Source organism: Coturnix japonica, unplaced genomic scaffold (genome assembly GCF_054131305.1).
Source record: "Coturnix japonica strain WE unplaced genomic scaffold, WE-NBRP24 Scf153, whole genome shotgun sequence".
In the NCBI taxonomy this organism is placed as follows: domain Eukaryota; kingdom Metazoa; phylum Chordata; class Aves; order Galliformes; family Phasianidae; genus Coturnix; species Coturnix japonica.
The window spans coordinates 14,266-30,170 of NW_028189056.1; the positions used below are offsets into that span (position 1 = coordinate 14,266).

Sequence of the window (15,905 nt, forward strand, 5' to 3'; positions counted from 1 at the left end):
CCCATTAAGGCGACGGAGCGTCCGCTGCTGGGGGTGAATGGGCTGGATGTGGGGCTGAGACCCTTCGACCTCGTCATCCCCCTCACCATCGCCAAGGGGGAGATCACCGGTACGGCCTGCCCCATAGCTGCCCCATAGCTGCCCCATAGGGACCCTATAGAGACCCCATGGCTGCCCCATGGCTGCCCCATAGCTGCCCCACATCCCCCTGTTGTCACCTCCCATGACCCCCCCCAGACCCCATAGCTGCCCCATATCCCCCCCATGACCCCATAGCTGCCCCATATCAACCCCCAGACCCCATAGCTGCCCCATATCCTCCCCATATCCCCCCCCAATGACCCCCCCAGACCCCATATCCCCCTCCCAGACCCCATAGCTGCCCAATAGCTGCCCCATATCCTCCCCCATGTCCCCCCAATGACCCCCCCAGACCCCATAGCTGCCCAATAGCTGCCCCATAGCTGCCCCATATCGCCCCCCAGACCCCATATCTGCCCCATATCCCCCCCCCCATGTCTCCCCAATAACCCCCCCAGAACCCATAGCTGCCCCATATCCCCCCCATATCCCCCCCATATGCCCTCCATATCCCCCCATATCCCCCCATATCCCACCATATCCCCCCATATCCTTCCCATATCCCCCCATATCCCCCCATATCCCCCCATATCTGCCCCCATATCCCCCCATATCCCCCCCATATCCCCCCCATATTCCCCCATATTCCCCCATATCCCCCCATATCCCCACATATCCACCCTATATCCCCCCATATCCCCCCATATTCCCCCATATCCCCCCCATATTCCCCCATATTCCCTCATATCTGCCCCATATCCCCCCATATCTCCCCCATATCCACTCCATATCCCCCCATATTCCCCCATATGCCCCCCATATCCCCCATATTCCCCCATATCCCCCCATATCTGCCCCATATCCCCCCATATCCGCCCCACATCCGCCCCCCATCCCATTGTTCCTATAGGGGAGGTTCGGATGCCGTCGGGGAAGGTTTCCCACCCCGACATCACGGACAACAAGGACGGAACCGTCACCGTCCGCTTTGTGCCCAGCGAGGCCGGGCTGCACCAGATGGACATCCGCTATGACAGCATGCACATCCCAGGTCAGCCCCATAGCTGCCCCATAGCTGCCCCATAGCTGCCCCATAGAGACCCCATAGATACCCCATAGAGACCCTATAGATACCCCATAGATACCCCATAGCTGCCCCATAAGTGTCTGCACCAGATGGACATCCGCTACGACAGCATGCACATCCCAGGTCAGCCCCATAGCTGCCCCATAGCTGCCCCATAGCTGCCCCATAGAGACCCTATAGATACCCCATAGATACCCCATAGCTGCCCCATAAGTGTCTGCACCAGATGGACATCCGCTACGACAGCATGCACATCCCAGGTCAGCCCCATAGCTGCCCCATAGCTGCCCCATAGATACCTTATATCAGCCCCATAGAGACCCTATAGATACCCTATAGATACCCCATAGCTGTACTATAAGTCAGGCTGCACCAGATGGACATCCGCTATGACAGCATGCACATCCCAGGTCAGCCCCATAGCTGCCCCATAGCTGCCCCATAGATACCCCATAGAGACCCTATAGGTACCCCATAGATACCCCATAGCTGTACTATAAGTGTCTGCACCAGATGGACATCCGCTATGACAGCATGCACATCCCAGGTCAGCCCCATAGCTGCCCCATAGCTGCCCCATAGATACCTTATATCAGCCCCATAGAGACCCCATAGCGGTCCCATAAGTGCCCCATAACTCAGCTCTTAACCCCATAACTGCACTGTATGCGCTCACCGCCCCATAACCCCATCAATCACCCCATAACCCCCCTGCCCCATAACCCCATCACCCCATAACCCCATAACCCCATCAATCACCCCATAACCCCATCAATCACCCCATCACCCCATAACCCCATCAATCACCCCATAACCCCATCAATCACCCCATAACCCCATCACCCCATAACCCCATCAATCACCCCATAACCCCCCTGCCCCATAACCCCATCAATCACCCCATAACTGCACTGTGTGCCCACAGCCCCATAACCCCGTAACCCCACAATAACCCCATAACTGCGCTGCATGAGACGGACACCCGCGGTGACCCAGGTAACCCCATAGCGCCCCATAACCCCATAGCACCCCATAACCCCAATGCACCCCATAACCCCATAACGCCCCATAACCCCCCCTGTGTGCCCCATAACCTCTTTGTGTGCCCCATAACCCCATAATGTTTCTTAACCCCCCCCCCCCAATGTGCCCCATAACCCCATAGCGCTCCCACCCAGCCCCATAGTGCCCCATAGCTCCCCATCCCAGTCTATGGGGCCACCCCATAATGCCCCATATTGCCCCATATGACCCCATAGCGCCTCATATCACCCCATATCACCCCACATCTCCCCCCCCCCCCGCTATGGGTCTGCCCCATAGCACCCCATAGCACCCCATATCACCCCCTTATCGCCCCATATCGCCCCATATCTCCCCATATCGCCCAATAGCACCCCATATAACCCCATCCCAGTCTATGGGGCCACCCCATATCACCCCATATCGCCCCCTATTGTCCCCTATCTCCCCACATCTCCCCCCCCAGTCTATGGGGCCACCCTATATCGCCCCCTATTGCCCCCTATTGCCCCCTATCGCCCCCTATTGCCCCTTATTGCCCCATATCTACCCCTATTGCCCCCTATTGTCCCCTATTGCCCCCTATCTCCCCCTATTGCCCCCTATCTCCCCCTATCTCCCCCCATCTCCCCCCAGGTTCCCCCCTGCAGTTCTATGTGGACTATGTGAACAGTGGTCACGTGACCGCGTACGGGCCCGGCCTGACCCACGGAACCGTCAATAAACCCGCGGAGTTCACAGTCAACACCAAGGACGCGGGAGAGGGTAATATATAGGGTTATATAGGGGATATATAGGGTTATATAGGGGATATATGGGGTTATATGGGGTTATATGGGGTTATATAGGGGATATATGGGGTTATATAGGGGATATATGGGGTTATATGGGGTTATATGGGGTTATATAGGGGATATATGGGGTTATATGGGGTTATATAGGGGATATATGGGGTTATATAGGGGATATATGGGGTTATATGGGGTTATATAGGGGATATATGGGGTTATATAGGGGATATATGGGGTTATATGGGGTCCTATAGGGGATATATGGGGTTATATAGGGGATATATGGGGTTATATAGGGGATATATGGGGTTATATAGGGGATATATGGGGTTATATAGGGGATATATAGGGTTATATGGGGTTATATAGGGTTATATGGGGTTATATAGGGGATATATGGGGTTATATAGGGGTTATATGGGGTTATATAGGGGATATATGGGGTTATATGGGGTTATATAGGGGATATATAGGGTTATATAGGGGATATATGGGGTTATATAGGGGATATATGGGGTTATATAGGGGATATATGGGGTTATATGGGGTTATATAGGGGATATATGGGGTTATATGGGGTTATATAGGGGATATATGGGGTTATATGGGGTTATATAGGGGATATATAGGGTTATATAGGGGATATATGGGGTTATATGGGGTTATATAGGGGATATATAGGGTTATATAGGGGATATATGGGGTTATATGGGGTTATATAGGGGATATATGGGGTTATATAGGGGATATATGGGGTTATATAGGGGATATATGGGGATATATGGGGTTATATGGGGTCCTATAGGGGATATATGGGGTTATATAGGGGTTATATGGGGGATATATAGGGTTATATGGGGTTATATAGGGGATATATGGGGTTATATAGGGGATATATGGGGTTATATGGGGTTATATAGGGGATATATGGGGTTATATAGGGGATATATAGGGTTATATGGGGTTATATGGGGTTATATAGGGGATATATGGGGTTATATAGGGGATATATGGGGTTATATGGGGTTATATGGGGCTATATGGGAAGATATGGGGTTATATAGGGGGTACAAGCGGGGATATGGGGGGATATGGGGGTTATATAGGGGGATATGGGGGTTATATGGGGGATATATGGGGGGATATGGAGGATATACGGGGGTATATGGGGGTTATATGGGGCTATATGGGGGGATATGCGGTTATAAAGGGGGTATATGGGGGGAGATAGGGGGTAAAAGGGGGGATATGGGGGGAGATAGGGGTTATATGGGGGGATATGGGGTTAAAATGGGGATATATGGGGTTATATGGGGGGGATATGGGGTTAAAATGGGGATATATGGGGTTATATGGGGGGATATGGGCTCCCCATTCATCACCTTTGAGTCCCCCATTGACTCCCATTGAGATCCCCATTGACGACCTTTATTCTAACCCCCATAGATCCTTATACATCCCATATATCCCATATATCCCCATACAGGGGGTCTGTCTCTGGCCGTGGAGGGTCCCCATTGACTCCCATTGGGCTCCCCATTGACTCCCATTCACTCCCATTGACTCTCATTGGGCTCCCATTGACTCCCATTGACTCCCATTGATCTCACTCCCATTGACTCCCATTGACTCCCATTGATCTCACTCCCATTGACTCCCATTGACTCCCATTGATCCCACTCCCATTGACTCCCATTGATTCCAGTCCCATTGGATCCCATTGGATCCCATTGACTCCCATTGACTCCCATTGATTCCCATTGACTCCCATTCATTCCCATTGATTCCCATTGATTCCCATTGATTCCCATTGACTCCCATTGATTCCCATTGACTCCCATTGACTCCCATTGACTCCCATTGACTCCCATTGAGATCCCCATTGACTCCCCTTGGGCTCCCCATTGACCACCTTTATTCTAACCCCCATAGATCTCTATATATCCCATATATCCCATATATCCCCATACAGGGGGTCTCTCTCTGGCCGTGGATGGTCCCCATTGACTCCCATTGACTCCCATTGATCCCACTCCCATTGACTCCCATTGATTCCAGTCCCATTGATTCCCATTGACTCCCATTGACTCCCATTGAGATCCCCCATTGACTCCCATTGACTCCCATTGACTCCCATTGATCTCACTCCCATTGACTCCCATTGACTCCCATTGACTCCCATTGAGATCCCCATTGACTCCCATTGATCTCACTCCCATTGACTCCCATTCACTCCCATTGACTCCCATTGACTGCCATTGAGATCCCCATTGACCACCTTTATTCTAACCCCCATAGATCTCTATATATCCCATATATCCCCATACAGGGGGTCTCTCTCTGGCCGTGGAGGGTCCATCCAAAGCCGAGATCAGCTGCCGGGACCACCAGGACGGGACGTGCACCGTGTCCTACCTGCCCGTATTGCCTGGGGACTACAGCATCGTGGTCAAGTACAACGACAAGCACATCGCAGGCAGCCCCTTCACTGCACGCATCACTGGTACATATAGAGATATAGGGGATTAGTAGGGTCATATAGGTTTATATGGGAGATATGGGGTTATATGGGGGTTAATGGGGATATGGGGGGATATGGGGGACTACAGCATCGTGGTCAAGTACAACGACAAGCACATCGCCGGCAGCCCCTTCACTGCACGCATCACTGGTACATATAGGATATAGGGGATTAGTAGGGTTATATAGGGTTATATGGGGTATATGGGGGATATGGGGGGGATATGGGGGACTACAGCATCGTGGTCAAGTACAACGACAAGCACATCGCGGGCAGCCCCTTCACTGCACGCATCACTGGTACCTATAGAGATATAGGGGATTAATAGGGTTATATAGGGTTATATGGGGTATATGGGGGATATGGGGGACTACAGCATCGTGGTCAAGTACAACGACAAGCACATCGCGGGCAGCCCCTTCACTGCACGCATCACTGGTACATATGGGATATAGGGGATTAATAGGGTCGTATAGGGTTATATGGGGGATATGGGGTTATATGGGGTCTGAGATGGGGTTTAATGGGGGTTAATGGGGGTTAATGGGGTCTGAGATGGGGATATAGGGGGTTATGGGGGGATATAAGGGGATATAGGGGGATATAAGGGGATATAGGGGGGATATGGGGGGTTAAAGGGGTCTGAGATGGGGATATGGGGGGTTTAATGAGGATTAATGGGGGTTAATGGGGTCTGAGATGGGGATATAGGGGGTTCTGGTGGATATAGAGGGGATATGGGGCGATATGGGGGGGTTATATGGGGTTTGGGGGGTTATATAGGGGGTTTAATGGGTGTTAATGGGGTGTTGGGGGGGATATAGTGGGGACATAAGAGGATATAGTGGGGTTATGGGGGGTTTAATGGGGTTTAGGGGGGATTTAGGTGGGATATAGGGGGATATAGGGGGGTTAATGGGGGTTAATGGGGTCTGAGATGGGGATATAGGGGGGATATGGTGGATATAGAGGGGATATGGGGCGATATGGGGGGGTTATATGGGGTTTGGGGGGTTATATGGGGTTTTAATGGGGTTTTGGGGGGGATATATAGGGGGCATAAAAGGATATAGTGGGGTTATGGGGGGGTTAATGGGGTTTAGGGGGGATTTAGGGGGGATATAGGGGGGTTAATGGGCTTTAGGAGGGGATATAGGGGGGATATAGGGGGTTTAATGGGGGTTAATGGGGTCTGAGATGGGGATATAGGGGGTTTAATGGGGGTTAATGGGGTCTGAGATGGGGATATAGGGGGCTTAATGGGGGTTAATGGGGGTTAATGGGGTTAATGGGGATATGGGGGGATACGGGGCCCTTCTATAGGCGCTCCCTGATTGGCTGCGGGCTCTTTAGGTGACGACAGCCTCCGCCAATCACACCTGAAGGTCGGAGCCTCAGCCGACATCCCATTGGACATCGGCGAGAGCGACCTCAGCCAATTGGCTGCCAGCGTCACCTCCCCTTCCGGCCGGAAGGAGCCGTGCCAGCTCAAACGGCTGCGGGACGGCCATGTTGGTAAGGGGGGAGGGGGGAACTTCCGGTTGTGGGCACTTCCGGGTGGGGGCACTTCCGGGTGGGCACTTCCGGGTGGGCACTTCCGGGGGGAGGAGGATTTCCGGGGAGGAGGGGGGCACTTCCGGGGGGGGAGGGGCACTTCAATGGGGTCTCTATAGGACTCTATGGGGACTCTATGGGTCTCAATGGGGCTCTATGGGACTCTATGGGATTCAATGGATCTCAATGGGTCTCAATGGGACTCTATGGGGCTCAATGGGACTCAGTGGGTTCCCAGTGGTTCTCAATGGGACTCAATGGGAATCAATAGAACTCAATGGGTCTCAATGGGACTCAATGGGACTCAATGGGAATCAATAGAACTCAATGGGTCTCAATGGGACTCAATGGGAATCAATGGGAATCAATAGAACTCAATGGGAATCAATGGGTCTCAATTGGACTCAATGGGAATCAATGGGAATCAATAGAACTCAATGGGTCCCAATGGTTCTCAATGGGAATCAATGGGGCTCTATGGGGTCTCTATGGGGTCTCAATGGGAATCAATGGTTCTCAATGATTATCAATGGGTTCTCAATGGGGTCTCTATGGAACTCAGTGGTTCTCAATGGGGTCTCTATGGGACTCAATGGGTCTCAATGGGTCTCCATGGGTTCTCAGTGGGACTGAATGGGAATCAATGGGTCTCAATGGGACTCAATGGGGTCTCCATGGGTTCTTAATGGGACTCAATGGGACCCAATGGTTCTCAATGGTTCTCAGTGGGATTCAATGGTTCTCAATGGGCCTCAATGGAATTCAATGGGGTCTCAATGGGATTCAATGGTTCTCAATGGGACTCAATGGAATTCAATGGGGTCTCAATGGGATTCAATGGTTCTCAATGGGACTCAATGGAATTCAATGGGGTCTCAATGGGATTCAATGGTTCTCAATGGGACTCAATGGGGTCTCACTGGTTCTCAATGGTTATCAATGGGTTCTCAATGGAACTTAATGGTTCTCAACAGTTCTCAGTGGGTCTCCATGGGTTCTTAATGGGACTCAATGGGAATCAGTGGGTTCTCAATGGGACTCAGTGGGATTCAATGGGGTCTCAATGGTTCTCAGTGGGACTTAATGGTTCTCAATGGGATCTCAATGGTGTTCAGTGGGGTCTACATTGGTTCTCAGTGGGGCTCAATGGTTCTCCATGGGACTCCCTGGGACTCCATGGGGTTTCAATGGTTCTCAATGGGACCCATTGGGACTCTATGGGTTCTCAATGGGTCCTCACTGGTTTTTACCCCCCCCCCCCTCCCCTTTATAGGGATCTCGTTTGTCCCCCAGGAGGTGGGGGAGCACCTCAATGGGGTCTCCATGGGGTCTCCATGGTTCTCAATGGGACTCAATGGGTTCTAATGGGTTCTCAGTGGTTCTCAATCGTTCTCAATGGGGTTTCACTGGGGTCTCGATGGTTCTCAATAGAGTCTCCATGGGACTCAGTGGCTCTCTATGGGTCTTAATGGGACTCAATGGGATTGAATGGGGTCTCTATGGGGTCTTAATGGGACTCAATGGGACTCAATGGGGTCTCTATGGGTCTTAATGGGACTCAATGGGATTCAGTGGGGTCTCAATGGGACTTAATGGTTCTCAATGGGTTTCCATGGGTTCTCAATGGGACTCAATGGGATTCAATGGGGTTTCAGTGGGACTCAATGGTTCTCAATGGGGTCTCCATGGGACTCAATGGGATTCAATGGGTTTTCAATGGGACCCATTGGGACTCTATGTGTTCTCAATGGGTCCTCACTGGTTTTTACCCCCCCTCCCCCCTTTTAGGGATCTCATTTGTCCCCCAGGAGGTGGGGGAGCACCTGGTTCACATCTCCCGTGGGGGGCAGCCGCTGCCCCGCAGCCCCATAGCCGTCACCATCAGCCAGGCCGAGCTGGGGGACGCCAGCAGGGTCCGGGTTGGGGGGCCGGGGCTGCACGAGGGGAGGACGTTCACCCCCACACATTTCACCATCGACACCAGGGATGCAGGTAAGGGGGGGATAAGGGGGTAGATGGGACCCTCAATGGGGCTGGGGGGGGTTAAAGGGGGTTAATGGGACCCCAAATGGGCTTTAAGGGGGGGTTAATGGGACCCCCAGTGGGGTTATAGGGACCCTCAATGGGGCTGGGGGGGTTAAAGGGGGTTAATGGGACCCCAAATGGGCTTTAAGGGGGTTAATGGGACCCCCAATGGGGTTATAGGGACCCTCAATGGGGATGGGGGGAGTTAAAGGGGGTTAATGGGACCCCCAGTGGGGTTAATGGGACCCCCAATGGGGTTATAGGGACCCTCAATGGGGATGGGGGGGGTTAGAGGGACCCCCAATGGGGCTGGGGGGGTTAAAGGGGGTTAATGGGACCCCAAATGGGCTTTAAGGGGGTTAATGGGACCCTCAGTGGGGATGGGGGGGGGGTTAAAGGGACTCTTAATGGGGTTATAGGGACCCTCAATGGGCATGGGGGGGGTTAGAGGGACCCCCAATGGGGCTGGGGGGGTTAAAGGGGGTTAATGGGACCCCAAATGGGCTTTAAGGGGGGGTTAATGGGACCCCCAATGGGGTTATAGGGACCCCCAATGGGGCTGGGGGGGGGAGTTAATGGGACCCCCAATGGGCTTTAAGGGGGTTAATGGGACCCTCAGTGTGGATGGGGGGGGGTTAAAGGGACTCTCAATGGGGTTATAGGGACCCCCGATGAGGTTGGGGGGGTTAATGGGACCCCTCAATGGGGCTGGGGGGCCTTTAAGGGGGGTGATGGGACCCCTGATGGGCTTTAAGGGGGTTAATGGGACCCCCAAAGGGACTGGGGGGGGTTAATGGGGTCCTCTCTTCCTTTATACCCCCCCCCATCCCACTAATTAACCCCCTCATTAATTAACCCCCCCCGTGTTAATTAACACCCCCCCCCCCCCCCATAGGTTATGGGGGGCTGAGCCTGTCCATTGAGGGGCCCAGCAAAGTGGACATCAGCACCGAGGAGCTGCCGGATGGGACCTGCAGGGTGGGCTACTGCCCCACTGAGCCTGGAAACTACATCATTGCTGTGCAATTCGGGGACCAGCACGTGCCTGGTACTGGTTATACTGGGATATACTGGGATATAATGGGGTTATAATGGGATATAATAGGGTTATAGGGGGTTATAATAGGATATAATGGGGTATAATGTGGGTCTGGGGGCTGTACTGCCCCACTGAGCCTGGAAACTACATCATTGCTGTGCAATTCGGGGACCAGCACGTGCCTGGTACTGGTTATACTGGGATATACTGGGATATAATGGGGTTATAATGGGATATAATAGGGTTATAGGGGGTTATAATAGGATATAATGGGGTATAATGTGGGTCTGGGGGCTGTACTGCCCCACTGAGCCTGGAAACTACATCATTGCTGTGCAATTCGGGGACCAGCATGTGCCTGGTACTGGTTATACTGGGATATACTGGGATATAATGGGATATAATGGGGTTTATATGGGGTTATAATGGGGTTATAGGGGGTTATAATGGGGTATAATGGGGTATAATGTGGGTCTGGGGGCTGTACTGCCCCACAGAGCCTGGAAACTACATCATTGCTGTGCAATTCGGGGACCAGCATGTGCCTGGTACTGGTTATACTGGGATATACTGGGATATAATGGAGTTTATATGGGGTTATAGTGGGTTATAATGGGGTTATAGGGGGTTATAATGGGGTATAATGGGGTATAATGTGGGTCTGGGGGCTGTACTGCCCCACTGAGCCTGGAAACTACATCATAGCTGTGCAATTCGGGGACCAGCATGTGCCTGGTACTGGTTATACTGGGATATAATGGGATATAATGAGGTATAATGGGGTCTAATGGGGTTATAATGGGGTATAAGGGGGTTATAATGGGGTATAATGGGGTTATATGGGGGTTATATGTGGGTCTGGGGGCTGTACTGGTTCTAACTGGTCCATACCAGTTGTAACTGGTCCATACTGGTTTGAATTGCTCCATACTGGTCCGTACCAGTTCTAACTGGTCCATACTGGTCCATACTGGTCCATACCAGTTCTGACTTGTCCGTACTGGTCCATACTGGTCAGTGCTGCTCTATACTGGTCCATACTGGTCCATACCTGTTCTAACTGGTCCATACTGGTTTTAACTGCTCCATACTGGTCCATACTGTTCCATACCTGTTCTAACTGGTCTATACTGGTCCATACTGGTCCATACCAGTTCTAACTGGTCAGTACTGGTCTATACTGCCCCATACTGATCTGTACTGCTCCATACTGCTCCATACTGGTCCATACCTGTTCTAACTGGTCCATACTGCTCCATACTGCTCTATACTGCTCTATACTGGTCCATACTGGTCCATACTTGTTCTAACTGGTCTATACTGGTCCATACTGGTCTATACTGGTCTATACTGGTCCGTACTGGTCCTAACTGGTTTCCCCCCCCCAGGGAGCCCGTTCTCGGTGAAGGTGACGGGTGAGGGCCGGGTGAAGGAGAGCATCACGCGGCGCCGCAGGGCCCCCCCCGAGGCTCATGTGGGGACGGCGTGCGACCTCAGCCTCAAAATGCCAGGTGGGGGGGCTATGGGGGGTCTATGGGGGGTCCTATGGGTCCTATGGGGGGTCTGGGGGTCTGGGGGGGTCCTATGGGGGTCTGGGGGGGTCTATGGGTGGTCTGTGGGGGGTCCTATGGGTCCTATGGGGGTCTGGGGGGGTTCTATGGGGGGACAGGGGGGCTATGGGGGGTCTATGGGGGGTCCTATGGGTCCTATGGGGGTCTGGGGGGTCCTATGGGGGGACAGGGGGGCTATGGGGGGTCTATGGGGGGTCCTATGGGTCCTATGGGGGTCTGGGGGGGTCCTATGGGGGGACAGGGGGGCTATGGGGGGTCTATGGGGGGTCCTATGGGTCCTATGGGGGTCTGGGGGGGTCCTATGGGGGGACAGGGGGGCTATGGGGGGTCTATGGGGGGTCCTATGGGTCCTATGGGGGTCTGGGGGGGTCCTATGGGGGGACAGGGGGGCTATGGGGCGTCTATGGGGGGGTCCTATGGGTCCTATGGGGGTCTGGGGGGGTCCTATGGGGGGACAGGGGGGCTATGGGGGGTCCTATAGGGGTCTGGGGGGGTCCTATGGGGGGACAGGGGGGCTATGGGGGGTCCTATGGGTCCTATGGGGGTCTGGGGGGGTCCTATGGGGGGACAGGGGGGCCTATGGGGGGTCTATGGGGGGGTCCTATGGGGGTCTGGGGGGGTCCTATGGGGGGACAGGGGGTCTATGGGGGGTCCTATGGGTCCTATGGGGGTCTGGGGGGGTCCTGGGGGTCCTATGGGGGGTCTTGGGGGTCCTATGGGGGTCTGGGGGGTCCTATGGATCCTATGGGGGTCTGGGGGGTTCTATGGGTCCTATGGGAATCTGGGGGGTGTCTTGGGGGTCCTATGGGGGTCTGGGGGGTCCTATGGGTTCTATGGGGGTCCGGGGGGGGTCTTGGGGGTCCTATGGAGGGGTTAAGTGGGGCTGGGGGGTCCTATGGGGGGTCCTATGGGTTCTATGGGGGTCTGGGGGGGTCCTATGGGGGGACAGGGGGGCCTATGGAGGGTCTATGGGGGGTCCTATGGGTCCTATGGGGGTCTGGGGGGGTCCTATGGGGGGACAGGGGGGCTATGGGGGGTCTATGGGGGGTCCTATGGGTTCTATGGGGGTCTGGGGGGGTCCTATGGGGGGACAGGGGGGCTATGGGGCGTCTATGGGGGGTCCTATGGGTCCTATGGGGGTCTGGGGGGGTCCTATGGGGGGACAGGGGGTCTATGGGGGGTCCTATGGGTCCTATGGGGGTCTGGGGGGGTCCTATGGGGGGACAGGGGGTCTATGGGGGGACGGGGGGGCCTATGGGGGGTCTGGGGGGTCCTATGGGTCCTATGGGGGGTCTGGGGGGGGTCTTGGGGGTCCTATGGGGGGTCTTGGGGGTCCTATGGAGGGTCTGGGGGGTCCTATGGATCCTATGGGGGGTCTGGGGGGGGTCTTGGGGGTCCTATGGGGGGTCTTGGGGGTCCTATGGAGGGTCTGGGGGGTCCTATGGGGGGTCTTGGGGCGGTCTTGGGAGTCCTATGGGGGCCTGGGGAGTCCTATGGATCCTATGGGGGTCTGGGGGGTTCTATGGGTTCTATGGGAATCTGGGGGGTGTCTTGGGGGTCCTATGGGGGGTCTATGGGGGGTCCTATGGGTTCTATGGGGGTCCGGGGGGGGTCTTGGGGGTCCTATGGGGGGGTTAAGTGGGGCTGGGGGGTCCTATGGGGGGTCCTATGGGTTCTATGGGGGTCTGGAGGGGTCCTATGGGGGGGCCATGGGGGGAGCTGGGGGGCCTTGGGGGGGTCCGGGGTGTCCCAAAATGGACCTAAATTGGGGCTGGGGGGTTCTGGGGGGGTCTTGGGGGGGTAAAGTGGGGCGGGGGGTGTCCCATGGGGCGTCTTGGGGGTCCTATGGGGGGACAGGGGGGTCCTATGGGTGTCTCAGCCCCATTCTGGGGATCCCAAAATGGACCTGAATGGGGTCTGGGGGGGGGGCGCAGGGTCCCAATGGGTTCCTATGGGGTCAATCCCTATGGGGTCAGTCCTATGGGTCCTTATAATGTCGTACCCCCATACAGACCCCAGCTCCCACGAGGTGACAGCCCACGTGACGGCCCCGTCGGGTTCCTCTATGGCCGCCCAGGTCCTGGAAGGGGAAAGCGGCTCCTACAGCATCCGCTTCGTCCCCGAAGAGAGCGGGGTCCATTCGGTCAGCGTCAAGGACCGAGGGCAGCACGTCCCGGGCAGCCCCTTCCAGTTCACTGTGGGACCCCTCGGAGAGGGGGGGGCTCATAAAGTCAGAGCTGGGGGGCCCGGATTGGAGAGGGCTGAGACTGGAGTGCCTGGTAAGAGATAGGGCCCCATAGCACCCATAGGGGGGGTTATAGGGGGTCTGTGGGGTATAATGGGGAGTTATAGTGGGGCTATGGGGGGTTATAGGGGGTCTAGGGGGTGTTATAGGGGGTTATAGTGGGGCTATGGGGTGTTATAGGGGGGTAATGAGGGGTTATAGGGGGTCTATGAGGGGTTATATGGGGTCTGTGGGGTGTTATAGGGGTGCTATGGGGGGTTATAGGGGGTTATAGGGGGGCTATGGGGTGTTATAGGGGGTTATAGGGGGGCTATGGGGCAGAATGGGGGATTATAGGGGGTCTATGGGGGGTTAGAGGGGGTCTATGGGGTGTTATAGGGGGTTATAGGGGGGTTATAGGGGGTTATAGGGGGGCTATGGGGGGTTAGAGGGGGCCTAGGGAGTGTTATAGGGGGTTATAGTGGGGCTATGGGGGGTTATAGGGGGTCTATGGGGTGTTATAGGGGGTTATAGGGGGTCTATGGGGTGTTATAGGGGGTTATAGGGGGGCTATGGGGTGTTATAGGGGGTTATAGGGGGGCTATGGGGGGTTATAGGGGGGCTATGGGGGCAGCACGTCCCGGGCAGCCCCTTCCAGTTCACTGTGGGACCCCTCGGAGAGGGGGGGGCTCATAAAGTCAGAGCTGGGGGGCCCGGATTGGAGAGGGCTGAGACTGGAGTGCCTGGTGAGTGATAATAGGGGGTTATAGGGGGTCTATGGGGGGTTATAGGGGGGCTATGGGGGGTTATAGGGGGGCTATGGGAGGTTATAGGGGGTCTGTGAGGGGTTATATGGGGTCTGTGGGGTGTTATAGGGGTGCTATGGGGGGTTATAGGGGGTTATAGGGGGGCTATGGGGTGTTATAGGGGGTTATAGGGGGGCTATGGGGCAGAATGGGGGATTATAGGGGGGTTATGGGGGGTTAGAGGGGGTCTATGGGGTGTTATAGGGGGGTTATAGGGGGTCTATGGGGTGTTATAGGGGTGTTATAGGGGGTTATAGGGGGTTATAGGGGGTCTATGGGGTGTTATAGGGGGTTATGGGGGGTTATAGGGGGGCTATAGGGGGTTATAGAGGGTTACAGGGGGGTTATAGGGGGGCTATGGGGGCAGCACGTCCCGGGCAGCCCCTTCCAGTTCACTGTGGGACCCCTCGGAGAGGGGGGGGCTCATAAAGTCAGAGCTGGGGGGCCCGGATTGGAAAGGGCTGAGACTGGAGTGCCAGGTAAGAGATAGGGGGGGGCTATGGGGCAGTTATGGGGGGTTATAGGGGGTCTATGGGGTGTTATAGGGGGGTAATGAGGGGTTATAGGGGGTCTATGAGGGGTTATATGGGGTCTGTGGGGTGTTATAGGGGGGCTATGGGGTGTTATAGGGGGTTAGAGGGGGTCTATGGGGGGTTGTAGGGGGGTTATGGGGGGATATAGGGGGCTATGGGGGGTTATAGAGGGTCTATGGGGGGTTAGAGGGGGTCTATGGGGGGAATGGGGGGTTATAGGGGGGTTATGGGGGGTTAGAGGGAGTCTATGGGGCATGATGAGGGGTTATGGGGGGTCTATGGGGCATAATAGGGGGTTATAGGGGGGCTATGAGGGGTTATAGGGGGTCTATGGGGCATAATGGGGGGTTATAGGTGGTCTATGGGGCATAATGGGGGGTTATAGGGGGGTCTATGGGTCTGACCCCCATGTTTCTGCCCCATAGCGGAGTTCAGCATCTGGACGCGTGAGGCCGGGGCTGGGGGTCTGTCCATCTCGGTGGAGGGTCCCAGCAAAGCCGAGATCGCGTTCGAGGACCGGAAAGATGGATCCTGTGGGGTCTCATACGTCGTGCAAGAACCCGGTATGGGGATATGGGGGGATATGGGGCAGGATATGGGGCAGGATATGGGGGGATATGGGGCAGGATATGGGGCAGGATATGGGGCGG

General features: G+C 55.0%; 1 protein-coding gene and 1 long non-coding RNA gene across 3 annotated transcripts in view; both read left to right on the plus strand.

The window, feature by feature from the left end:
- The window catches only part of LOC107307149 (filamin-A-like), a gene marked incomplete at its 5' end in the record, with an annotated part of 44,709 nt that overhangs the window by 13,245 nt on the left and 15,559 nt on the right, over positions 1-15,905 (plus strand). Inside the window, 10 exon segments of the mRNA XM_085535686.1 lie at positions 10-109; positions 992-1,132; positions 2,828-2,956; positions 5,312-5,485; positions 6,857-7,018; positions 8,846-9,049; positions 9,978-10,130; positions 11,510-11,632; positions 13,705-13,971; positions 15,681-15,818. Coding sequence (XP_085391812.1) covers positions 10-109; positions 992-1,132; positions 2,828-2,956; positions 5,312-5,485; positions 6,857-7,018; positions 8,846-9,049; positions 9,978-10,130; positions 11,510-11,632; positions 13,705-13,971; positions 15,681-15,818 — 1,591 coding nt within the window.
- On the plus strand, positions 1,435-2,819 carry LOC146751069 (uncharacterized). Of its 2 annotated transcripts, none has more exons than XR_014941944.1 (3): positions 1,435-1,578; positions 2,094-2,164; positions 2,334-2,819. It is a non-coding gene; the product is annotated as an uncharacterized LOC146751069 (long non-coding RNA). The 2 variants fall into 2 exon arrangements; XR_014941945.1 differs by lacking the exon at positions 1,435-1,578 and adding an exon at positions 1,673-1,715.